Raw genomic sequence first — 27,250 nt, 5'->3', positions numbered from 1 at the left:
TGTCTCTCTCTGTACTAGGAATCAAGTCCAGGGTCTCACCTGTCAGAAGCATGCGTTGTAGACCGCCGAGCCATAACCTTGGCCCGGCATCTGTTCGTTTTATGATTTAAAACTCTGGGGACTGGAGGGATAGTACAGGGATTAAGGTGTTTTCGTGTAGAGGGCCCAGGTTGATCTTTGGCATCACACAGTCTCCCCCACCCCCCCCAAGCACCAAGTGTGCTTAAGCCTCCCCACCCCCACAACAAATCTGACCCTCTGAAAGCTCCTGTTCTAGCTGTGCTAGAATCTGCCAGTCAGCACTTGCTGTCCATTCACTCCATTGCATGCGAACTGTGCACTGTATGTGTAGTGTGTTTCCATTTGGCTGTGGTTATGGTACTCTCTGATAGACTTTCCCAAATCTTGCACAGAATATTTTATTACATCGATAAATTTGTGTGTTTCTAAAGTTTTATTGAATGAGCATTGCTAGAAGTAGACTGATCTGGCTTACTCGTGTTCAGATCCTGGCTCCGGCATTATCCCCGTGAGTCCTTGGAAACCGCCCGTAAAGGAACATAATGAATAACCCCTGGATGGGATTATTGCGGAGATGAAATAAATTAGTAAATGGAAAGTGCCCGGAACAATGTCTGGTACATAGTAGCTACTGTGTAATTGTAGAACTGTCATTCTCAGTCTTATGTTACAATTCTAATGTAAATTTAATGTACCAGTGAATTCCTTCTACTCCATTAATCATAGTTGTAAATGCATTTCTAGTAATACTTCTCTGTCCAGTTTACTTTCATGGGAAGTTGTTTAAGACTGAAAGAAAAGGAAAGTTTTTTCGCTTTGTGTGAAGTAGCTTAATCGTGTTATGAATTAATTCTCAAAGTGTCTTCAGTATTTGAATAAATACATGTTGAAAAGCTTTAAGGGTAGTTCTTTAAAACCTAAATGTAGTATTAAGGCGGAACTTAAAAAAATATTCAGTGGGTTACTAATGGGTATAGAATTAACTCTTAACACTTATAATCAGAGAAATTTAAAACAAATATACTTAGCGCATTTAACAAATGATTGCAATACAACATCAGTTAATTGATTTGATTTGATTTTTGAGGGGAAAAATTATCTCAATTGTGAATGCTGCTTGTGGACCATGAAATAATTATTAGCACAGATTCTGTGAACATGCCCTAAAGTTAGGACATAACTGCTTATCAGTTAAAGAAAGGAACATTGAGCACTCAAATTTAGCTTGTTAGATGATTGAAAATTTTCAAGTAAAGGTGAACTTTTAAAGACTATTCCTTGTCAAACAGAAAGGTTGACTGTATCACTGTCAGTACAAATTAGAGGTTAGAAATGTATGTTTTCCTTGTAATTTTTATACATACTACAAACATAATTTCCATCAAAAAATTTTTATTTTATACCCGTAAAATACTATTTAACAGTAAAGTACTATTTATTTCATATCTCAGGTCAATAGTTTTCCAATTTTATAGTTTTCAAAGCTATTTTGTGTATTTAAACAGACTCAGACTCACATTCTACATGGAAAAGGTAAACTAAAGATGGTGGAATTGGAGTTGGAGTTTAACTAAAACAGTTAAGAAGAAGCTCTGACATGTCTAAACTAGTGTTAGTGTAGGAAAGTGTTTTGATTCATGACGTTAAAATTGAAAGTGTAAACTAGTTTTGAACTAAATGATGATAAATCAAGTAATTAAAAGCGACTTTAGTACATTTTTATATATGGCTTCCAAGTTTTGATTTTCCGCTTATCCACTTATCAGTCTTGATAAATGTTGATTCTGTTCTTATTCAGATTAATTGTAAGGACAGAAATGAACAGTTTTGCTCTACCTTTTAAATGATTACTTAAAAAATAAAATCCATGCTGCACAGCAAGGGTTAATAGTGCGGGAATTTTAACATGCTGCTTGAAAAGCATTTGGACGAGAATATTAAGAACAAAACAAGCAAACAACACCTCCCCCCACCAATCTTTTTCTCTTAAGTTTTGGAGCAGATAAAAACACTATATGAAATAGCTTTGGTTAGGTTTGGGATTAAAATAGGTTATGGGATTAAAATATTATCACCAAATTTATCTCATAGTTTTTAATATAAACATTGATAACATGTATAATGATAAGCATGTGCAAATTTCATACAATAAGGGAAGATACCAGGTTTTATTTATTTGGTTTGGGGACCCCACACCTGACTGTGCTCAGGGGACTCCTAGCAGTGCTCTGGGGACCACTTATGGTACCAGGAATTGTACCCAGGTTTACTGTATGTGAGGCAAGTATTATATTATCTTTCCAGATCTTAAATTTTTTAAATATATGAAATTTTTGCTATAGGGGCATATGTAATGAACCCTTGTGTCTTACCCACATTAGTTTCTTAAGTATATTTTCGCTAAGCTGAATAAAATATCTAATAGGAATATGCATGTTTCTAATTCCCTATCACAGTTCTGTTGTTTATGCACAGTTTGAGAGGCATTCTCACCCACTTTGAAACTCCCATACACCCTATAGTCGTGGATAGAAGATACGGCAGAGGTCATAAAAATAAGACGGAAAAGCTCTGTTTCTCTCAAGGGTTCAGAGTTTCTTGATAATCAGTAAGTTCCCTCCCTGTTAACCAGTAATCACTCTGAACTCAGCCCAGCTATCACATGCAGCTCTTCGCCATGGACGTGGCATTTCAAAATAGCACCTTTGTTCATTGTTTACAATGACAGGTGCAGGGGCTTTCCTGCCAGTCTGTGGGGCTGGCTTCTCCTTCTTTCTTTCCCTTGTCACTGCCTTTCCTTGTATTCTTGTGCCTCTTCATTTCCTTTTCCTCCAGAGGTAAGTTTTTTGCTAAGTTGTTTATTTTGTTTTTTTCTGCTTCATTAACACAAATATTCTATGCGTCTGTTGTGTGCCAGTTATTTGTAAATCCTGGGGATGTGTCAGCAAGTTGAATAAAGACGTAGTGCTCAAGTTTGGAGGTTACTGACCTATTAGGTGTGACTAGGAGGCCAGGATTATGACAAGAGTGGAAAGGATCAAATAAGAAAATTGATCACGGTCACGGTCCTCCCGTTGTTCATTGATTTGCTGGAGCAGGCCCAGTAACGTCTCCATCGTGAGACTTGTTACTGTGTTTGGCGTATTGAATACCCCACGGGTAGCCTGCCAGGCTTTGAGAAAATTGATAATATGAGTTAAAAGAGAAAGGATCTCTTTTTAGTTTACTATTCTCAGTCTTTGATACTTCCTCTTTAAAGAAGATGATTGCTGTTTGCAGTTCTATCCATTGATATTTGAATATAATTACTGTCATCTGAAAGCTAAAAATCACCAAGTTTTACTGATTCCTTTCCTTAATTCAATTCTATTCTGCCTCCATGACTCTTTACCTGTATCTTTCTCCACTGCAAAACTACAGTGAGTTTTATTTGCTTATTCTGTAACACACAAAACAATTTTCTGTACTAGTACATTAATTTTATCGTCAGTAACATACCTACTGAGGTTCAATATTTTTTTGCCATTCTATTGCTCTCAAGTATGTTCTATCCAGGATATGCATCAGTTAAAAAACAAATAGGTTTGGTTGTCATAAATTATTTATTTTTAAAATTTTTAAATTTTATAAAGTAGTTCACAATATTTGATTACGTTTAATATTCAAACACCAATCTCATCACGTTACACCTTCCCATCATCATATTTCAGGTGGTGTCCCTGCCCCAAAGCAGAACCAAAATAATATAATATTTCCCTCTAAGGTTGGTTGCCTCCTACTTTGAATCCCATCAAATGTGGTGCCATCCGGTACTCTTGGACTGTAGGTAGAGTGTGTCCTATGAAGTGTCCTATAAAGCATTGGCGGCTGCATGGTCCAGGGAAAAGTTCATCCATGGGTGAGGTTTGGCCTTAGCAGGTGGAGAGCAGGGTGGCAGTTGAGTTCTGGAGGGTTTTGGTTGCTGGGCTGGGTCCCTTGTGGTGGGCAGGGTCTTACCCGCCCCCCTCTGGGGTACCCCAAGTGAAACAACCTGGCACGGGGCCTGGCGGCATGGTTATGGCAAGTGTCATGTTGCTCCTTTTTGGTTATAAATTATTTTTGCATCCCTATCTTTTTATCAGAAAATACCATTGCAGTAATCAGTTTCAGTTTATATTGCTTTTGGGTCTCACTTAATCACTTTCAGTTTCAGTTTATATTGCTTTTGGGTCTCAAATTTTCTTATACTGTAGAAAGAATTATGGTGAAAACCTTAAGATGTATATATAGTTTATAATCCTAGTACAAAGGTGGTAGAGTTGATTTGAAAGCATCTCGTAGATATGTTTTTTATTCTAAATAAATAAAGAATGGTCAAGTTCGAATCATTGCAGGAAATAGATGGAAGTATGAAGATAATATTCATTGCTTTTGAGAGAGAGCTGATTGATTCACAGAAGTTATATATAAAGTTAGAATATAGATTGATAGCCTGAAAATGCAGAGACAAGCCAGATAGGTGTTAATTTTCATAGAACTAGAAGAAATCCTATATTAAGCCAGAGTAAAGGTAAATTATGATATATCTCTACAACATTAGTTCCTTTTTTTCTGGGGGGGTCACACCCGGCAATGCTCAGGGGTTACTCCTGGCTCATGCACTCAGGAATTACACCTGGCGGTGCTCGGGGGACCATATGGGATGCTGGGAATTGAACCTGGGTCGGCCATGTTGGCTGTGCGCAAGGCAAACACCCTTCGCCTTTGTGCTATCACTCCAGCCCCTACAACATTAATTCTTATGTGAAACAAATGGTATTAAAAATTCAAATTGATGTTTGTGGGTCAGAGTATTGTCTATGGTACAAGAGACAAAAACTCCCAAGAAATCTCTCTTTTTTATTATCACAGTGCTATCTGTGAGTCTCTCAGAGTCCGTATGAGCTGAAGAAGGCTCCCTACAGTGACTTTGGCCTGAGAAGTAGCATGTAGGTGACTGCATACCTGTGCACCTAAGGAATGGAGTTCTTTTTGAGGGGGACATGTAGCACTGTAGCACTGTCCTCCCGTTGTTCATTGATTCTACTCGAATGGGCACCACTAACGTCTCCATTGTGGGGGGGATATAATCACTGAAATTCACAGTTACAGAGTTGTTCATGATTGAGTTTTAGTCGTACAGTGTTCCAACATCCATCACATTTCCTGCTAGTAATATCCTGTTTCCCTCCTGTCCCCACCCCTAGCCTGTCCTTATAGCAAACATTCTCTCTCTCTCTCTCTCTCTCTCTCTCTCTCTCTCTCTCTCTCTCTCTCTCTCTCTCTCTCTTACTTTTCTCCCCTCTACCATTCTTGGACAAAGAGTATTCTCCAGCCTACAGTGATCAGCTGTCTTTTCTGGAAAACTTCTGTATACTGTGTATAGTATTGGTGCCAGTGTTGCACTACATCAGTCAGAGACAAGTTAACTTGTTCTAAACCTAAGTATTATCAGGAAATCATGATGAATCCTGCAGATAGCAACACTAGTTGAAATTCGAGAACGAATCTTAAATATGAACTGTTTCATACTAAATAACTACAATTTATAATTTACTTGATGAAGAGAAATGATTTAGATAATGCTAGATTTCTGTTATAAGAAAATGATTTGAAAGTAGAGTCTGAAAAATGAAGCAATTAGGAAAACTCCTTAATTCTTGGTTTCTGAGTAGCTGATTAAAAATGCAATCTTTAGGACCAGAGAGAAAGTACAGTGGACAGGGTGCTTGCCTTGCATGTGGCCGGCCCAGCTTTGATTCCCCAGCACCCCATACGGTCCCCTGAGCACTGCTAGGAGTGATCCCTGAGCAGACTGGGTACGGCCAAGAACCAAAAATAAAATAAAATTCAGCCTTTACTAATCTGACAGTAAAATCTGTTTCCTTCAATATTTGCATTGTTTTATGTGCCATATTTTTCAGATCTTTGAGATGCACTAAAAAGTTTGTGCTGGATAATAACACTTTTAACTATAGGATTACATGGAATGTATTTTTACAATTGAAAGATTTCCTTTAGTCTTTTATTTTTATTTTTGGAGAGTGGTCTCAGCATGGTGGTGGCTGATCCTGGAGGTCTTTGGCTGCCGGAGCCCTGGTCGGGGCGGGGAGGAAAGCTCAACCCTCTCCCCTCCAAGTGAGCGAGGACAGTCAGGCGCGGGGGCAGGAGACTGCACTGTTCTCTTCCGGGAACTGGTTTTTATAGTCTCTGAGTCTTGGCCGTTGATGGGATTACACGGCGCCAGGGGGCCAGTTGGTGGGTGTGCCCCCCCGCCTACTGGAATTTGGAGGATCTGGGTGGAGGATGCTCGGCCCAAATCCGAGTAGGCTTGGAGATCTCGGCCCCGGAACCCGCGTGACTTTGTCCCTCTGCCAGTACCTTCATGTGTGCGGAGAGTGGTCTCAGCATGGTGGTGGCTGGTCCTGGAGGTCTTTGGCTGCCGGAGCCCTGGTCGGGGCGGGGAGGAAAGCTCAACCTGCTCCCCTCCAAGGGGTCCCGGTGAGTGAGGACAGTCAGGCGCGGGGGCAGGAGACTGCCCACACATGAAGGTACTGGCAGAGGGACAAAGTCATGCGGGTTCTGGGGCCGAGATTTCCAAGCCTACTCGGATTTGGGCCGAGCATCCTCCACCCAGATCCTCCAAATTCCAGTAGGCGGGGTCACACCCACCAACTGGCCCCCTGGCGCTGTGTAATCCCATCAACGGCCAAGACTCAGAGACTATAAAAACCAGCTCCCGGAACCGCGTGGCCGCATTTGTGGCCGCGCGACATCTTATTATCTCATTCCTGCTTTGGACAAACTGGCAGGCTACGGAATATAGCCTGCCCACACGGCAGAGTCTGGCAAACTCCCCGTGGCGTACCCAATATGCCAAATACCAGTAAAAATGATGGGTCTCATTCTCCTAAAGAGCCTTGGATATAATCTCAGGGCTAGGATGAAGGAGACGTTACTGGGGCCTGCTCGAGGCAATCGACGAATAACAGGATGATTTGTGATTGATTTGTGATTTTATTTTTGGCCTGACCCGGCTGTGCTCAGGTGTGAATTCAGGTGTGGGTGTGTCTGGTGCCCTGGAACCACCTCACCTCCCAAGGCTGGTTGACAGCAATAGCCAATAGCAGGGCAAAAGAAGGAATGGGGCCACAGGCTGGCTGGTGATCAGTGACTTTTTTTTTTTTTCAAGTCTTAGAGTTTTAGTTAAATAGAAATTGTGTAAGGTGGGAGTAACATAGGTGGGGTTGAACATTGTCACATCAGCAAACTGATGTAAAGCCCCTCCTTCAGGGATGTTCTTCTACGAGATTAACTCAAGGACAAAATCTCATCTGGCGGTTCAGCACTCTAGATTTCTAGGAGATCTGCTCAAGGGCAGGGTTCCTTCTAGGGTATATTGCCTTCTCCTTCCTTAGCTAGTAATCCATTTAAACAATCACATTAAATTTACTTCTTACTAGTATTTTTAGTCATTTTTATAAATATGTAAATATATTAAGCTTAAAGGGTGACTCTTCCTGGGGACATCTTGCTGTATATCCCAGACTACAGTCTTCAGGTAAGGTTAGTCTTTCCTAACCCCATCAGGGTCCTTATTCAGTTACTTCTTTTGGGTCATGACAGAATTAATTCCAAAACTATGCTCTTAACTTTTTATACTTCTTATGGCACTTAGCCTTTCCCTGTTTGATGCCAGAGTAGCTTGTTGTATGCCCTGGGCCCATTCAGGTCCCTCGCTGGGACCCTCCTTTTGGAGATGTTAGAAAGGACAACTGAGACTTAAGTCAAGTAAATATGATGATGCCCAGAAGTAAATAGTATTTGGAATCAATTGACTCCCAAGTTATAAAAGCATAGCATTAACTGTCTTCCTTTGTACAAAAAGAACTTTGCTCTAAAGTAAACTATGGAAAGGACATAATGGAAAGAAAAAAGTAGTATTTTACTTAGATATACAAAATCCAGAGCCCTCAGAAGAATTTGACTTCATTATTACTGGGTCTGATTTGGGGATATAAGTGATTAACAAATAGGAGAAGAAGAGCACAAAGAATAGGTTAAAGATAAACACAGAGGATTAGGAATGCCCAATGGATTTGGGTGTGCCTGGTGAGCACTGTGATGGGTGTAACTCAGTAAACCTAAGCTCCCTGCTGGAGGAGCAAGGACAAACCAATGTTACTTAACACTTAGGGAACCACTTAGGGAATCCACATGTAGTATCCAGAATTGAACCCACCCAGCTGGGTTCAAGGGCCCCTACTGTACTATTGCTTCAGCCTTCCTGCTTTAATTTTTAAATTACAAGATAAAGCCCTTAGGCCAGGGAAATAATGCAGGCCAACTCTTGTTCAGTCCTGGCATCCCTGGAGCACCACTAGCAGTGATTGCTGAACTCAGAGCGAAGAGTATATTCTGAGCACCACCAGGTGTGACCCTAGCCACACAGAGAAGAATGCCACTAAAAGGAACTGGTATTTTAACTGAAACCCTGAGATGAGGCACAGGTATAGATGTCCATCATCACACTCTCATTCAACAGAATATTGAAATCCTTGCCACAGCAATCAACTAAGAAAAAAGATATCAGAGAAATCTAAATAGTAGAAGAAGAAACCAAACTTTCACTATTTACAGACAGTGCGAAAACACTGAAAACCCTAAAGACCCCCCACACACACACTCCCCCAAACCCTCAAAAACTCCCAAAAAACTCTTAGAAACAGTAAACCAAGACAGTTAGGTAGAAGGTTAGAAAATTAGTACACAAGAGTCTGTGGCATTTCTGTGTAATAATAATGAACTAGAAGAAAAAGAAATCAAAAATACACTTTCAAAATAGTTTCCCCAAAACCCAAATGCCCAACTATGGATCGGTAGATCAAGAAATTGTGTTGTACATGTGGAATATTATGCAGCTCTAAGAAAGGACACAAACTCATGCAAGTTTCCATGGCATGGATAAAACTGAAGGATATCATGCAGAGTGAAATCAGTGGAAATAAAGGGATAGATAGAAGGGATAGAGACAGAATGTTCACTCTCATGTGTGGGCCTTAAAGATACAACAAGGGAAGCATCAGATGGACAAAGGCAGCACAACGGGAGAACTGATCCAAAAGGCTGAGTTTGGGGGTGAGACAGCAGAGTTGAAAGGCAGGGGCTTTGGGAAGGGATGTGGATGTGGGTGCTCTGTGATGGGTGCAGTGTTGGAATTATGTATACATGAAACATCCTCAGTAACAGTATTGTGATTCACAGTTCTTCAGTCAATAAAGAATTTTTTTTTTTAATGACCAGAGCAATAGTAGTACAGTGGATAGGATGCTTACCTTGCATTCTGCTGACCTGATTTAGATCCCCAGTACCACATATGGTTGCCTGGGGTCAGCCAGCAGTGAGTCCTGAGCACAGAGCCAGGAGTAAACCCTGAGCATAGGTGGGTGTGACCCAAAACAAACAGAAAAATAGATACTGGTATTTATATTACCAACTCTATGAACGACTATAGATTCTTATTGTCAAATTAAAGCCATAAAGGAAAAGTTATTTCTTAAGACTGAAGATGTGAATAAAGCAAATATGTTTACTAGTCGTTTCAAAATTTCGAGAGTTTTCTGTAAGAGTGTGTTTGCACCAGATCATGCAAAACACGATGGAGAGGGGCTGGAGATAGTACAGTGGGCGGGCACTTGCCTTGCATGTGGCCATGACCCAGAATTGATCGCTGGCATTCCATATGGTCCCCTGAGGACCACCAGTAGCAATTCCTGAGTGCAGAGCCAGGAGTAACCCCAGAGCATTGCCAGGTGTGACCCAAGAAGTCAAAAACAAACAACGCCTCCCCCCCCCAAAAAAAAAACACTGTGGAGACATAAATAATGTATTAAATTTACTCACTCCTAATATTTTCAAGGGGAAGACTTAGTTCTTTGTTAGGATTCAGTAATTGGGCTTTGTTATTCTAACTTTACAGAGGATATAATTCTAGAGAACTGACTGACTTAAGCTATTATGAGAAATGAATTTCTAAGAGATGACAACATAGTTGAATTTGAATAATGAAATAAATGTATTTGTATGAAATCTGTATGAAGAAAATTCTTAAATTGTGCATTATACAGTATATTTTCTTATTGGTTTTTGCATAGAGATTGATAGCTTCATAAATCTTGCTGAAATCTAATCTAATAAACTAAGAGATTTTTAGAAATGTATTATAGTAACAATAAAAGACCATTTTCAATCTCCTTAGAATTCTCTTTTATAAATAGATATCTATGTAAATTTCACAGAGAATTCTAAGCTTTGATGGAAAGAGGAAAATTGGCTTAGACTTTCTTAGTAATAGAACTCTCCAGTAGTCTTACATAGAGCTAAAATAAAGGTTTACTTTATTTTATTACATTATAAAGACTAAGGTCTTTATAATGCTAAGTAGGTTTTTTTTTTTTTTGCTTTTCTGGGGGTCACATCTGGCGATGCACAGGGGTTACTCCGGGCTCATGTACTCAGGAATTACTCCTGGTGGTGCTCAGGGGACCATACGGGATGCTGGGAATCGAACCCAGGTCGGGTGCGTGCAAGGCAAATGCCCTACCCGCTGTGCTATCACTCCAGCCCCTGCTAGGTAGTTTTAAAGCAGCCTTACCTGATTGGTGCAACGAACTGAATAGTAATTGTAAGCATTTACGTTTAATCCACTTCAGTTCCCTTAAGCTGGGCTCTTTAATATATTGACCATATATGCAGAAGAAGTGATTGAAAACTAAAGCTGGGACAATTTCATTAATGATATCTAAAGCGAACTTTTTAAGAAGCTAGTACTTGGCTTTTTAAGGTTTTCTCTCACCTGCCACTACTCTGTTTCAGTCTAGGATAGCTTGAACAGAGAAGCCAGTATGAAAATGGTATGCTTTTCATAGCACCATGTGAATAAACATGCTCATGTCGATGGCAGCGGTGTCTTTAAGCATTGGTTTTGGTGTCTTTTGCTGAAAAACTCACATGAGACAAGCCAGAAAGAGTGAAATTTGAGCCCCAATCTGAGTGAAACATGTGAGGCTGGGCAACACATTTCCTTCCTGCTGTTACCCCACTTTCCTAGGGGTAGATCTTGAGGCACTCCCTGTGTGTACTTCCTGGGGTCTGGCGCTGTGAGTGTTGCGTCCCCGCTCCCAGGGAGGCTTCGGAAGGGCTCTGTGGTGGCTCTGAGTGTGGCAACTCACGGCTTCCCAGAGGGGGCATTCACAGCTCTAACCTGCACTATCTGCTTTGCCTCCTTCTCAGTGCACCCGTGTGATGTGGACGCCGCCGCTCCGAGAAAGCTTCTCCTATCCCTTTCTCGTACTCCAGATGTTGCTTGTGACGCATATTCTCAGGTAACTTGGACCTACCCTTGTTGTCACTGTACGTAAAATAGCTGTTCCTTCCATAGTAAAAGAGTCAGCGTGAGGAAAGTAATAGAGGCCACAACTGCACGGTGTGTTCAGTGAATCACTTCAGAGTGCTCAATACCAGCAGCACCTCCTTCCTGTGCCTTTATCTTTTCCTGATCCTATGCTCCGAGGGGAGCTGGGGAGCAGTGGCGCTTCTGTGCCTGCCCTGTCTCCCTCCCAGTCTCCTCTGCGGCGGGGCTGGAACCCGACAGAGAGGAATGGCAAGCTGGGCTGGGAGGTGGTCTGTGAGCTGCCGTGCCTCCGAGCCAGCAGTTCATCGGTAGTTGCAGTCTGGTGGAACACACGCAGTTCTCCCCGCGCTTGTTTAGCATCCCTGAGACCTGGGAGTGGGCTTAGGAAGAAGTTAGTTGTGGTAGATCTGGGATAGGCTGGGGCTCCCTGAGAGCATCTGCATGGACCGGGCCCTCCTCTGTTGCCATGGCCAGTTCCAGCCTTGGGGAGAGAGAGTGGCGCTTGAGTTCCCGCCCGTCTGTGCTGGGGTGCTGGGTGCTGAGTTTCTGCATGGCCTGCTTTGGTCCAGAATAAAACACGTTGGAACCGATGAGAAGATAGAACGAAGTCCAGGGAAACGGAAGATGACTTAGACTAAGAGCTCCTTTCTGCACTGATCAGGAGTTGAGAGAACCTGGTTGGCGGTTTTCACCCTCCCTCCGGAGGACACTGGAGGTGCTGAGCCCAGCTGGGCTGGGAACCCCAGGTGGCTCCCTTCCACGTAGGCCTGTGAGACAGCTTTCGCACTGGTTTTCAGCTTTTCCCGAAGCTTATCTTGTTATGGGAGTTAAAGCTGCTTTATCATCTTCAAGTAAGACAAAATCTACTTTTATAACCTTTGGCCCTGGGGCCTCTTGATCAGCATCTCTCACTATGAAGATGTGTGGAACTGTCTGCACTCGAGTGCCTGCTTCTCCGCTGCATGTGCCGTGTTTCCACCTCGACAGTCTGGATCTCAATTTTTCTTGAGTATCATTCAGATAGCGAAATCTCCGCGCCCTTCCTACCCCCCCCCCCCCCCCCCCGCAAGTCTGGTTCCAATGCTGCAAACCTGAGTTCAGCTCTTTGTCGCATAGCACACTCACTGGCCTTACATGCTGTGAGCTCTGCCCCTGATATGACTTCCCTGAGGAATTTGAAGCGCGGGCTAGAGTTTCCCAGTTGGAGCTGACTGCCTTACTTCTTGTAGCTCTGTTGACCGGAAATCCTGTCTGCAACTCTCAGACTCCTGGGAGGCCAGCTCTCTTGCCTTTTCTGGCTTCCATCTTCCTTGACTCGAGTTTGTAAGGGAGAGTGGAAGGGAGGGGGGTAGGGAGGACTCAACTCATAGCCGTTTGAGAATTTTTCATTTTGTACTGGCTTTTAACTTTCTCATAACCAATGACTTCCATGACATCAGTCTTTATTACAGGAGTCAAAGCTGCTGTAGCATCTTTAGAATGTGACATTCTCCACGCTGCAGTCAATTGAGTGCTCCCATTCCCTCCCTTCCCCCTCCTGCCTCACCCATCTTTTTTTTTTTTTTAATTTTTTTTTATTTATTGAATCACCGTGGGAAAGGTTACAAAGCTTTCAGGTTTAGGTCTCAGTCATGCAAATATCAAACACATTTCCCTTTACCAATACTTATTTTTTACCATGAAGAACCCCAATAAAACCCCACCCCCCACCCCTCCCAGTCCCTGTGAGGCAGATGAATTCTAGTTAACACTCTATCTGCTTTGATTAGATTCATTGTTTCAATAAAAGATTCACCACTATTATTTAGAGTTTACCCCCCCCCCCCAAATCAGACATGCTGAAAAAGCATTGTGAAGTGATTTGCTTTCTACAGCTGGGTTCAAGAATTAAATGTTGGTTTTGGATTTCTGCTATTTTACTTATTGACCCTGGAAGTATTTCTACTGAAAGTCAGATAGGTAAGAAATTGGTTTCTGTGCTCTGGAGTCGTGGCCGTGCTGGAGAGCCGCTAGTGGGGGGCAACTGGTGGCCTCGGTAGGGCGTGAAGGGCGGACCGAAACGCCCCCCTTCCCATGAGGTTTTAGTCGCCCCAACTCCCCCGGCTCATACCTGCTGTCCACAAGGCTCCCATGCGGCCGCCATCTTTCTTTCCAGAGAGGAGAAGGTGACTGGGGCAACACCCTTTCCCCTCCGGACAGACATGATGGCCTGGATTAACGCATAGTCCGTTCACTTTTCTGCTCCAAGCTGCCGGGTTCTGCATTAAGTCCTTGTGCTTCTGGGGCCGTGGCCGTGCTGGAGAGCCGCTTGCGGGGGGCAACTGGTGACCTCGGTAGGGCGTGAAGGACGGACCGGAACGCCCCCCTTCCCATGAGGTTTTAGTGGCCCCCACACCCCCGGCTCATACCTGCTGTCCACAAGGCACCCAAGTGGCCGCCATCTTTCTTTCCAGAGGGATGAGGGCGGAAGGGACCAACACCCTTTCCCCTCCGGGCAGACATGATGGTCTGGATTAACGCATAGTCCTTTCACTTTTCTGCTCCAAGCTGCTGGGTTCTGCATTAAGTCCTTGTGCTTCTGGGGCTGTGGCCGTGCTGGAGAGCCGCTCGTGGGGGGCAACTAGTGACCTCGGTAGGGCGTGAAGGACGGACTGGAACACCCCCCTTCCCATGAGGTTTTAGTGGCCCCCACACCCCCGGCTCATACCTGCTGTCCACAAGGCTCCCATGTGGCCGCCATCTTTCTTTCCAGAGGGAGGAGGGCGGAAGGAACCAACACCCTTTCCCCTCCAGGCAGACATGATGGCCTGGATTAACGCATAGTCCTTTCACTTTTCTGCTCCAAGCTGCTGGGTTCTGCATTAAGTCCTTGTGCTTCTGGGGCTGTGGCCGTGCTGGAGAACCGCTCGTGGGGGGCAACTGGTGACCTCGGTAGGGCGTGAAGGACGGACTGGAACACCCCCCTTCCCATGAGGTTTTAGTGGCCCCCACACCCCCGGCTCATACCTGCTGTCCACAAGGCTCCCATGCGGCCACCATCCTTCTTTCCAGAGAAGAGAGGGCGAATGGGGCAACACCCTTTCCCCTCTGGCAGACTTGATGGCCTGGATTAACGCATAGTCCTTTCACTTTTCTGCTCCAAGCTGCTGGGTTCTGCATTAAGTCCTTGTGCTTCTGGGGCTGTGGCCGTGCTGGAGAGCTGCTCGCGGGGGGCAACTGGTGACCTCAGTAGGGCGTGAAGGACAGACCAGAACGCCCCCCTTCCCATGAGGTTTTAGTCGCCCCCACACCCCCGGCTCATACCTGCTGTCCACAAGGCACCCAAGTGGCCGCCATCTTTCTTTCCAGAGGGAGGAGGGCGGAAGGGACCAACACCCTTTCCCCTCCGGGCAGACATGATGGCCTGGATTAACGCATAGTCCTTTCACTTTTCTGCTCCAAGCTGCTGGGTTCTGCATTAAGTCCTTGTGCTTCTGGGGCTGTGGCCGTGCTGGAGAGCCGCTAGTGGGGGGCAACTGGTGGCCTCGATAGGGCGTGAAGGACGGACTGGAACGCCCCCCTTCCCATGAGGTTTTAGTCGCCCCCACACCCCCGGCTCATACCTGCTGTCCACAAGGCACCCATGCGGCCGCCATCCTTCTTTCCAGAGAAGAGAGGGCGAATGGGGCAACAACCTTTCCCCTCCGGACAGACATGATGGCCTGGATTAACGCATAGCCCGTTCACTTTTCTGCTCCAAGCTGCTGGGTTATGCATTAAGTCCTTGTGTTTCTGGGGCCGTGCTCCAAACTTAACTATGATTTTCAGAGAGAAACGTTGGGTGGTTTACTTCCCATGGATCACTTTGTATATAGAGAGATGTCGGTTTTGAGGAAAAGTCCTAGTTCCCGCATACTCGAGCAGTGCTTGTAGAGGCTTCTGGTCACCGGGGTTCCATCTGGGGGAGGCGGGATGCAGTACCTACCCCATCTGGGACTTCCCGATGATCTCGGCTCTTTTTGGAACCTGTATTTTTTTTTCCTTCGGGACGCCTCACCCATCTTTCAGGGCTCCTGTGACTGCTCTGGATCCGTACCTGGGTGACAGAAGATAATCTCCCTAGGAGAAAGGCACCTTCCTGGCCTCTGCCTCGGATTGTGGCTGGCAGCATCTGGGACTCAGCTGTGCTCTCCCGACACTTGGTCCGTCTGCCTCCCTCTGTGGGACGCCCCACTGCTGTGTCTTGCCTTCCCCAGCTCTCTCAGATTCTTCTGTCTTGTTCTTTAGGGCTCTTTACATGCTCTGGTTTCTGCCTTTGATCTGCAGGAGGGTTCCAGGGGTTCCCTTCCTTCCCTTGCTTTCTTTCTCCTACTCGGTTTCTCTCCAAGTCCATAGCCTGCCCATGTGAGAGACTGGAGCTCTGAGGCTTTTGTCACTTCAGCGTCATCGTCCTCAACACTTGTCTTTCTCACTTTGGTTATGGTTTTTTTATTGGTGGGGGCTGGAGGGCACGTCCAGTGGTGTCAGGGCTCCACCTGCGCAAGTCTGGGGGTTGTTCCTGGCAGTGACTGGGAGGGTGCTACGGGGGCCGGACCCCCTGGGTCCTGCTTTAGGAGCCCTGAGCCTCATCAGCTGCACTGCTCTTCACTTCCTTTGAAGCAGAGGCAGCTTCTTCCGGGTCACAGCTTGCCCCCCTGGGGGCTGTGGCAGGCCGCTCTCTGTTTTCCCCGAGAATGTCGGCCTCAGGGCTGCTGACCACCTTGGTTTTATTTTTTTTTTTAATTTATTTATTTATTGAATCACTGTGGGAAAAGTTACAGAGCTTTCGGGTTTAGGTCTCAGTCATGTAGATACCGAACACATTTCCCTTTACCAATACTCATTTTTAACCCCGAACCCCAATAGACCCCCACCTCCCACCCCTCCCAATTCTTGTGAGGCAGATGAGTTCTAGTTAATACTCTATCTACTTTGACTAGATTGATTATTTCGATAGAAGATGCACAATTATTGTTTAGAGTTTACGACCCACCCCCCACAATCAGACATGCTGAAACAGCGTTGTGAAATGATTTGCTTTCTACAACTTGGTTTAAGAATAAAATGATGTCGCGCGGCCGCTATTGCGGCCGCGCGGTTTTGAATTTCTGCTATTTTACTTATTGACCCTGGAAGAATTTCTATTAAAAGTTAGCTAGTTAAGAGATTGGTTTCTGTGCCCTGGAGTCGTGGCCGTGCCGGAGAGCCGCTCGTGGGGGGCAGCTGGCGACCTCGCTGGGGCGTGGGGGACGGCCCACAAAGCCCCCCTTCCCATGAGGTCCCCGCCGCTCCCCTGAGCTCGGCTCAAACCTGCTTTCCACAAGGCTCCCGTGCGGCCGCCATCTTTCTTTCCAGAGAGGAGCGGGCGGGCCGGTCAACGCCCTTTCCCCTCCGGGCGGGCTTGGTGGCGCGGTTCAACACAAGTCCATTTGCTTTTCTGCTCCAAGCGGCTGGCACCTTGGTTTTATTTTATGTGTGGAACCCGCATTCTGTCTCCTATGGCAGAGAAGCCATTGGGTTTTGTTTTGTCTGTTTTATTCTTGGCTTGTAATCAGCTATTCCTTGTTTTTGTTTCCTTAAGTGTGGTTGTAGTTAAGGTGACAGGTTTGTAGTCGGTGCTCCAGAGTGCCCAGAGCCTTCTGCCACTTTCTCCTGCTGCTCTTAACTCCATCGCCACTCTCCCCACCCTGCCCCTCTTCTCATGGGCTGAAGCAGCCCCTGAGGAAAGGCCTGTCACTGTCAGCTGTTGTCTCTTCCCTTTCTCTGTTGGCGTGGAGGAGTGAGGGCATCTGGTACTCGGCCTCCTCCCCCCTCTGACAAACTTAGCACAGCACCCCCCCCCCCCCCCCCCACACACACACACACTTCTAGCCCAGCTGCAGGATTCCATCTTTCCTTACAACGGGCATCACTTTCCATTGAACAGACCCTTCTAAGTGCTGGTCCTAGTCTTCCAGTTGTTCACCAATAAAGCTATGAAGATGTTCTGTCTCACAAATTAGTTTTACTCAGTGTTGAATCTTCGTATACATCACTCAGTAGCACCAGCACAGCCTTAGCTGTTTCTTGATTGTTGTTGACAGTATTTGTGTTCCGTTTCTGTGTCTCTATCGACTCTTCCATTACCCGTTGCAGTCCCGCTCTGCTCTCTGGATAGTCTGGGTTTTTGGTTTGGGGCCACACCCAGTGGTACTCAGGACTTTCTCCTGGTGGTGCTTGAGGAATTGAACCATGTGGGGTTCCAGGGATTGAACCAGGTTCCCCACATGCATACCAAGCATCTTCCCTGCTATACTATAGATCCTATAGTTTGTTTTCAACCAGCAGGTTCATGTTAAATTCTGTCTGAATCTTCAGTGTTTCTTATTGTGCGTAAAATGAAATCCTACCAGTACTCAAAAGCAGTAGAGAAGTGGTTGATTTCAGAGAGTGGCCTCACAGCTATTTGGCTGTAGTCTATAAGAAATAAAACAGTGTTGGATATTAACCCTAAGTGCTTTGGGCTTCATCAGTGAATTACCCCTTTTTCTCTTTCCCAGAGAAGCTTAACAGTGCTCTTGCAAGCATCCCTAATTGTCATTGTCACAGTTCACCAAGTCAGTCTTGGTTACTTATAAACCAAAACTTTCTGATAATTCTGGATTTTGTATTTGTAGTGAATTACTTGCTTTTCTGTTTCCCTTATAGCCTTTTCATATTTTACTATAGAGCAATATTGTTCTTTGCTTAAACACAGAAAGACTGTTAATGCTGTGCTCATAATATTTGGGAGTTGATTGACTCTGAAATATATCTATTTCTGAGCACCCATCATAATTACTTGACCCAGGCTTCAGTTGCTGTAGCACCTAACACCCCAAAAGGAAGGTCCCACTGTGAGACTGAGATGGACCCAGGGCGAGTGGCAAAACTACACTGGCATCAAAACGAGACAGTCTAGAAAGCATCAAAGTACGGTTTTGATGCAAGTTGTTATGACTTAAGCAACACGATCTCCCATAGCGGGGACAAGCTGAACTGGTCTGAGAACTTAGTCTGGGATTTACAGTAGAAACCTTGCTTGCTCTCAGAGAACTAAGAGCCCGGAGAACTAAGATTGGAATCTTTAACTCTTACTGTGTTTATCTAAATAACTGCAAGTATTGGTAAGAAGTTGACATAATTGTTCGATTGATTGTTTGATTTTTTTGACTAATTTGTTCGATATAGAAGGAAAGAGAAAAGCAATATAGATGTCCCTGGGAGACAGAGCATCTCCTTGAGTTTATCTCCCCCAGAGAATTGCCTCTGCTGCAGTGTTTTACCTCTGTAAATCACACACACATGCAGTCCTATACCTCTGACCCCTTCAGATGTTCTTTAAGTATTCTGGCAACTCTGAATTAAACAGGCCAATTTCACCATCAGACTGTGGTCCCCCATCTCTTTGTTCCTTAGCTGGGGAGGCGGCCAGGCCACTGAACAAATGCATCATGCAGCACCCACACACTTGTGAACTCAAAAACACTTGTTGTATTTCAGCCCTGCACACAGATGTGTGTGCGGAGGCATCTCTGGAAGGGAACCTCTTTTCTGTGGATGCAAGCATGCTATCTCACTCTTCTTTGGGCCATTGAAAACGCTTTTTTTTTAATCTAGTAACTGAATGCATCTTGTAGGTAGCTGGTTAATAGTTACCTGGGCTTGGAAAGTATCTTGATTCTGGGCGTGATGGGAAGCCCTGGGGTGGAGCAGCCATGGGGCCAGGGTGGATGCATTCGCCCGGTGCTTGGTGCCTGGGCACACTGTGTCCTGGGAAGGTTGTGTGCCTTGTGCTTTTGCCCTGTGTGTCTCCACACACTGTCCGTGCGCTGAGGGTGCTAGCAGGGGTGTAACATCGACTCCAAGTAGTAGAAACACTTCCTAAAGGAGTGGGAATGGCAGTCACTCATTCTCCGAGACATTCTCGGGATTGTGAGTCGGCACCCAAGTGAAGCCTCAAGGGGTCCCAAGGGGCCCCCTTTAGCTCCACCTGAGTTCCTCTAGTCCTCACGGCTCTGGGCAGTGGTAGGCTCCACCTGTGCTTTGTGCTTGCAGGATTTGTGCCCTGGATCCATCGTTTAACTTGAACCATCCACAGAATCTCCTGCTGCTCAGCCTGTGTTCTGGGTTCTTGCAGTATGTGTTTGCATGTTAGCCCTTAGAATATTGGCTTCCTGCTGTTTTCTCACAGACATCCTCACGAATGAACCCAGTGACTGCAGCAGTAGACATGATTATGTTGGCCTTGGAAATAATTCCGTGCGTATGCTGACCAGTTAGCACCCCAACCCCCTTTCCCGGGTTTTTCTGGCAGGCTTTGTTTTTGCAGTAATAACAGGTATTTACTTTTCACAGAAAATAGTAATCGAGTGTCAGGAGGTATAATTTTTAGCCCATTGGTTCATTTTCTGTCTGGTCTGTGTTAGAATCAGATCGTATTTCGAGGGTCTAATTTGTAGCAGTTTGGAGTTATGCTAGTATCTTTTACAGTTAAATTTACTGATATTCATTTTATTTTTCAGGGCTACAAAAATTTATAGGGGAAGCTTGATTGCACTCTGCATTTCCAATGTATTTTTCATGCTTCCCTGGCAATTTGCTCAGTTTGTGCTTCTTACTCAGGTAAGGTGCTTATATTTAAAACCCATTTAAAAAACTAAGTCTGTTTGATTATGTGAACTCATTAGTATAAAATTACAAGACTAAGATATTCTGTGAATTTAAATCGTAAAATAGTTTTTTTAGTACTTTTGAAGAAAGATTAGGGTAGGGAAATAGTTAAAAATCTATTATTACTGAGAATTAAGGGGTAAATTTATTTATTGAACCCAAATTTATGGCTACCTTTCTTCATTATTTGTGTACTTAAAAGATGATATGCTAAAACTGAACTTCTCTTCATGTAAAACGTGTTTCTTTCTTGGAAGCGTGCTGAATCCCACACAGAGGATTAGCAGCCAAACAGATCATGCTCTCCACAGTCCCTTCTCTGCACATGGTCTTACCTCCTTGTCTTACTCTAATTTGACCTCCATCCCACAGAAGTCACAGAAAACAAGACAAACAATCATACAAGGAGAGAGATAGATGCACAGGAAGGGCTCCTGGGCTGCCATCAGTGGCCTCACAGGTGCGCCTTTACTCAATGCAGTCTGGCTCACCCACCTCCACCAGGCGCCTGCAGGTGGCCATTGTTGACAGAGACAGTAAGGACAGTTAGTGAGCACACCAGTGTTCAGTGGGTCCCTGAAGATCCGAGCTCTCAGAAGGCAGCCTTGGCACAGACAATAAAGTCTTGACAGTTTGGTGTTCTATTTTTGCCCCTGCATCTAAAAGACCCTAAACAGTCTTAGTCTATATTACCTGGCATATTTTTTTACAGGCAGATATTTTATTTATTTATTTATTTTTCTATTTTATTTCTTCCTGGGTGTATTTTTTCAAACCCTTTGCATTCTAATGCTGAAACTGATCTCATCCTTGGGGTTTTTTGTTAGGGGAAATATTCCTACACTTCCTCTTTTTTTAGTCTGGTTAAGTTAGCTTGTTGAAATTGGGAATGTGTGTGTGTGTGTGTGTGTGTGTGTGTGTGTGTGTGTGTCTGGATCCCATTACTGTCATTAGAGGAGCCTACGAATGTGTGTGTGTATGTCAAGACCCCATTTCTGTTAGTAGAGCAACATCTGTATGTGTGTGAGTGTACGTGTGTGTGCGCGTGTGTGTCTGTGTGTGAGTGTGTCAGTGTGTCTCTGTGTGTTTGTGTCCCATACTTTTGGTGGCGGGAGAAGGGTTTGCTGAGGGAGGAGGTGATGTGCTTCTCTGTGAGGCTTGTGCTCTGCCGAGATATCCCATAGTTCTGGTTTCCTGTCCGACACTCCTGAGCTGCAGAATATTCTCCAGGGATGGGTATAAGTAAAGGGAATCCTTGTTTCTCTTACTAATGGAAAAATCTGTCTTACATTGTTTGGATAAAAATTGACAAATGGAGCTTAAGTTATAGGTTTAAGAATTCAGTTGTTTTGCATTTTGTTTATGCTACATTTGTGGAATAGAAAAAAGCATGAAATTTAATTTGAATTGCTTTCTTTATCAAGAAGGGTAAAAAAGTTTTGACATCATATTATTTTATTTTACCTTGTGGTATATTGTCATCATTTGATCAGTCTAAGTAAGTGCGATCACCTTAGACCTATGCAATTAAATATCTACAAAAGTTTTTTTTTTTCCAAAACTAAACAATATACACAGTGCTTTAGTGGAGCTGGATAGATACTTCGGGAGCTGCGTGTGTGTGTGCATGTGGCCACGTTGACTCATGTGGCTGAATCCCCAGGACTGCATATAGCTCTCCATGCACCTCCAGATGGAATCTGACAACTGCCTTCCTTCCCATCAAATCCTTCCTGAAAAACTACCACCCTGAAATTCTTTGTAACAAAAGTACTCCTTTTATTATGAAGTTTGATCAACTTCATCATAGCTGGTACTTAAATATTTCTGCTAAAGAAAAAGAGCACAAATGGAAAAACCTGTGAAAAGCTCAGGTTAATGTCTTTTCACACACTATTACTTGATCATTAACTTTTATGTGCCTTCCCTGGTTATGTCTAAATTATCATATATTATTAAATTCTTATATTTTTCAGTTGAGCAAGCTCTTTTTAATTACACATGGTTACAGGAGAGTCATCTGACATTAAAATGAACATTGTTTTGAATGGTCCACAGAGTCTGTCACTCAAAAGGTTGAGAGCACTTTCTAGTAAAAAACAAACCAGTATTTGGTATATTATTATATTGATCCCACAGTAAATCAGCAGTTCAGTGGAACACAAAGAATGTGCTTTCAGTTGAAATGTAAATCAGTTTGGTACCCTTTAGTTCCATCCACATAGTGGCAAGTTCCATACTTTCATCTTTGCTGAGCAGAATTCCATGTGTAGAGACCACTTTCTTTTTTTTTTCTTTTCTTTTTTTTTTAAATAATGTAGGAGTATTGCCATTTATTCAGCCATTGATTAAGCTGATTGAATTGGGCATGAACTCCACAGTACTTTATTTTAAAATTGTTTAATTTTATTAGTTCACAATGTTTGATTACATTCAATATTCAACCACCAACCCCGCTGCCATTACACCTTCCCACCACCAAATTTGGGGTGTTTCCATCCCAAACCCCAATCCCTGTCCCAAAACACAACCGAAATAATATATTTTGTATTGTCTGTTATGAAGAACTGCTGAACATGCTTACAAAAAAGTGTTCATATAGTAAACAGTGTGAAGATTGTTCTTTTTTTTTCCTTTTGGGTCACACCTGTCGATGCTCAGGGCTGACTCCTGGCTCTGCCCTCAGGAATCACTCCTGGCGGTGCTCAGGGGACCATATGGGAGCTGGGAATCGAACCTGGGTTGGCTGCGTGCAAGGCAAACGCCCTACCCACTGTGCTATTGCTCCAGCCCCAAGATTATTCTATTTTGGCAGGAACCATTAAGACATTCTGTAGGATACCACTAACATGTTGTTAAGTTTGGGTGATCTGAGCTTTGATATATACATCTGAAAATATGTATATACATATATATATATATTTCCCTCTATGATTTGTTGCCTACTATCTGAACCCTGATGGTTTGGTAATTATTTATGTTGCCTACTATCTGAACAATGTGGTTTGGTAATTATTTATGGACAATAGGTAGGAAGTGTCTTATGATATGTTGGTATGGTAATTATTTATGTTGCCTACTATCTGAACAATGTGGTTTGGTAATTATTTATGGACAATAGGTAGGAAGTGTCTTATGATATGTTGCGGCCGTGAGGTCCAGGAATATGTTTACTCATATGTGAGGCTTGGTTCGAGCTCCTGGGGAGCAGCCTTGAGTGTGGTGGCAGTTGGGTTTTGGGGGTTTTCGGCTGCTGGGGCTGGGTCCCTTGGGGTGGGGAGGGCTCTCACCCACCCCCCTCTAGGGCGCCCCGTGTGAAACAGCCTTGCATGGAGTCCAGTGGCATGGTTATGGGGGCCTCATGTTATGCTCCCTTTGGGGAGAAGCAGCCATGTGATCTGGACGGTGGCGCTGCAGGAGGTGGCTTCTGGGCATGACCCCTGGGTTGCTGGAGACGGGGTAAAGTAGGCATAGGATCTCTGCTCCTGGAGACCGCTTTCTTCATCCTCTCATGTTTCCTTGAGAGCGTGGGTTGCTCCCCCGTCTTGGCTGTCATGAGCAGCACTGTATGGTGGGTCCCTGAGACAGTGACGGAGTGGCAGTGGGTGTCGTATTGGAGCATGGGATGCCTGATATTTGATTATCAACAGTATTGCAAATCACAGTGTCTTCGAGTTAAAATAAAAAAGTAGAAATCAATTTAAAAGAAATAAAAGTCATCTTTCCTTTACTCTTACAGCTACTGGTTCTATATAATCTTTATTTTTGAATTTCAGGTTGCATCATTGTTTGCAGTATATGTTGGGGGGTACATTGACACATGCAAACTGCGGAGGATCCTCTATAGTCATATGGTAATGTAGCTGCTTCATTTTATTCTTCATTTTCTTTGACCTTAAAACTAACCCCTGGTTAGTATTTGATTAGTTCATAGTTGACACTGATTGTAACTTGATTCTGTTATTAATTCTGGTGTCATTTAAGAGCCGGGGATATGGCTCAGCAGCAAAGTGCATGCCTTGTGTGCATTGATTCCTGGCATGCTAAAACAAAAATTAAAGTAGATAAAATATTTTTTAAGATTTATTCAAAAACTGAGAATAGATATGAATTCAATAGATCACATATTGACTTTATTTTTAGGGTGAAAAAAATCACCATTTAATAAAATGTATTTAGAATTAATAAGGAAATAATATTTATTAGTGTAAATAAACTTTAATTTAGGACATTTGAACTGATTTGGCATTGCCGGTGACTTGAATTATTAGTAAAAGAGAATTCAGGAAAGAAAATATGAAATGCTCTATTATTCGAGAGCATCTCTAACTCTAAATTGGAATGTTTATTTTCTGAGCCCAGATTTTCTAGCGTGTGCCACATAAATAGGTAGAAATTCAAATATCCAGCTTGCATGTCACTTAAATTCTAATGGAGGGGAAGAAGAGAAGATAGAGGATGAGTAATGAGCATAGTAAACGGGTGAATTATGTAGCATGTTTGAAGGTGGGAAGGAACACAGACACAAAGAAAAGAACAAGGGAAAAGTAATGACAGTGCCTGGAAACTGGGACACTGAGGTATCAAATGTGGTGATCAGGGCAGGTCGTACGGAGAAGTGGGGGGTGGAGCACAGACTTGAAAGGGAAAAGGAAGTTAACCGAGAAGAGCAGAGGGCCTAAGCTTGGTACAGGGCTAAGGTGCTTGCCACCATCGCTGGCACCCGAATAGCCCTCTGGGTGCAGGGCCAGGAGGAAGCCCTGAGCACCCAGCTCCCCAGCCCCTGAGAAGAGCCAAGACAGGGAGGTTGATTTGATGAATTTCCCCGTCCTTCATTAGGTTTCATAGTTCGGTTATTTACGTTTTTCTATTATTTTAATCTTGATTGGGCCGGAGTGATAGTATAGCGGGTAGGGCGTTTGCCTTGCACATGGCCGACCTGGGTTCGATTCCTCTGCCCCTCTCAGAGAGCCTGGCAAGCTACCGAGAGTATTCCGCCTGCACGGCAAAGCCTGACAAGCTCCCCGTGACGTATTCGATATGCCAAACACAGTAACAACGAGTCTCACAATGGAGACGCTCAAGCAAATAGATGAACAATGGGAGGACAGCGGGGCAGTGCTTCATTGTTGATCATGGAATGCTATTATGGGTTGTTCTTTAATAACTGATTTAATGCATATTGTGCATAGGGAGGTCATGAGCAGAGTTGTGAAATGGACAACTATGAACCTCACCTTCATTTGCAAGCTGCTGCTCCTGTGAAACCCTGTGACCCAGACATCTTCCTCATTCTCCTAAAGATAACCCCTGTCCTGACTTTTTTAAACCTGCAGCTGATTAGCTTTTCCTTATATCTAATGTATTAAATATTCATATTGTTTTCATGGTTTATAAAAACAGTATTCTTTTATGAGACTTATCTTTCACTCAGTTTCCTGAGATTTGTATGTTAGGGGAGTTGTGACATTTTTATTGCTTTTTATTTCTCACTGTGGAAATAAAGCCTATTTCCTATCTTTTTGTTGAAAGACATTTAAGGTTTTTCCTCTTTTTAATGAATTATCCTGTGCATTCTTATACATACTTGCTAGGGAATGTATGTTAAGAGTTTCTCTAGGCTGTTTGTCCAGTAGAATTTCAAGGTGATAAGTTAGATATGTTCAACTTCATGGAATGCTATTGTTTTGTTTGCTTAAAAATAATTAGACTACTTCCAGCAATCACGTACCACAGTTTATACATTTTAAATTCTTTTTTGTTTTGTAAATCTGGTGATTATATAAAATGGTGTCTCCTGGCTCTGATTTGCATTTTCTCTGCCTCTCAGTGAAGCTAAACATCTTTTCATGTGTCTGTTGATACCTTTGCTTGCCTTTCTTATGACATTCCCGGCCAGATCTTTTATTAGATCTCTGTGGGTTTTTTTCCTCTTTTCTTGTTTTTTTTTTTTCCCCTAGTGCACTATAAGGCAAACTTTTTATTACCCATTTTGTTGCTTGCGTTGTTCCCCATTTGTCCAACTGCCTCCACCTGGCTTCTCTTTGAACATGTCCCCCCCATGCTCTGATCACTCTTTGAAGAAACTCATGCTGGCCGAATGCTGCAGCTGTCTAAGCAGTTGTGTATAGTTCTTCCCCTTGAACAAGTGACTGCGGGGGATTACATGGATTGGCTCTTAGGGAGAGGAGCTTCCCAGGCAGTGTTCTGGGGGTCTGGGGCCACTCCTAGGAGTACTAAGCCAAGGGGACTAGGGGACTCCAAGCCAGAACTCGGGAATGGGGTATCACTGAGACCCTGCTGTATGTTTTTTGGGTTGGGGGCCACACCCACTAGTTCTTGGGGACATACTCCTGTATCTGCTCAGGGATCACTCCTGTGTCTACTCAGGAGACCATATGTGGTGCCAGAGATCCAACCTGCTTCATTTGCATGCAAGAGAAATGCCTTACCTATTGTCCTTCCCCTCCAGCCCTCATCTGTTCTTGGCATCAAGATGTTCACCTCAGTTGTGAATACTCTGTCCTTCATTTTTTTGAAGAGTTTGAAGAAGATTGGCATTGCTCAGCCATGAATGCTAGAATTTACCAGTGAGGCCATGTGGTCCTGGGCTTTTTGTTGTTGCTGGAAGGTTTTTGAATAATGCTTCAGTCTCCTTAGTTGTTAGTATTCTGTCCAGCCCAGGGTTTTTGTTTCCTCTTGATTCTTTCTTGAGATGTGTTGTGTTTCTAGTTTATTTCATTTATTTTATATAGTATATTGGTATAAAATTGTTTCTATTACTGTCTTCATGTACTTCTGTCTTAGAGAATCATTATGTTTTGATAAGAGTAATAATGTTTCTGCTTTATTCTGATTTTAGTAATTTTAGTCATTCCTCTTTTCCCACCAAGTACTATTAATTATCTGTATATATTGCTTGTCTACAAACAAGGTACTATGTGAGGTTTTTGTTTTTATTTGTGTGTGTACAAGCAGTCAGTTTATAAAAGCATTTCTGTGGAAATGAAAGAGATTAAAATGATTAATGATTATGGCAGACCATAAGTTCAATCTTAGTTTTGAGGAGTGTGTGAAGGTATTTGAAGG

General features: G+C 43.7%; 1 protein-coding gene across 1 annotated transcript in view; it reads left to right on the top strand.

The window, feature by feature from the left end:
- DPY19L1 (dpy-19 like C-mannosyltransferase 1) overlaps positions 1-27,250 on the top strand; it is a 99,250-nt gene that overhangs the window by 35,421 nt on the left and 36,579 nt on the right. The window contains exons 8-10 of the mRNA XM_056118228.1: positions 11,332-11,423; positions 20,014-20,113; positions 23,938-24,015. Of these exons, the coding sequence (XP_055974203.1) occupies positions 11,332-11,423; positions 20,014-20,113; positions 23,938-24,015 (270 nt within the window). The remainder of the gene's footprint in view (positions 1-11,331; positions 11,424-20,013; positions 20,114-23,937; positions 24,016-27,250) is intronic.

This window comes from Sorex fumeus, unplaced genomic scaffold, assembly GCF_029834395.1.
Source record: "Sorex fumeus unplaced genomic scaffold, SorFum_2.1 ptg000037l, whole genome shotgun sequence".
Taxonomy (NCBI): Eukaryota; Metazoa; Chordata; class Mammalia; order Eulipotyphla; family Soricidae; genus Sorex; species Sorex fumeus.
Note: the sequence above shows the minus strand (reverse complement) of the source record. Positions and strands in the feature narration are given on the sequence as shown.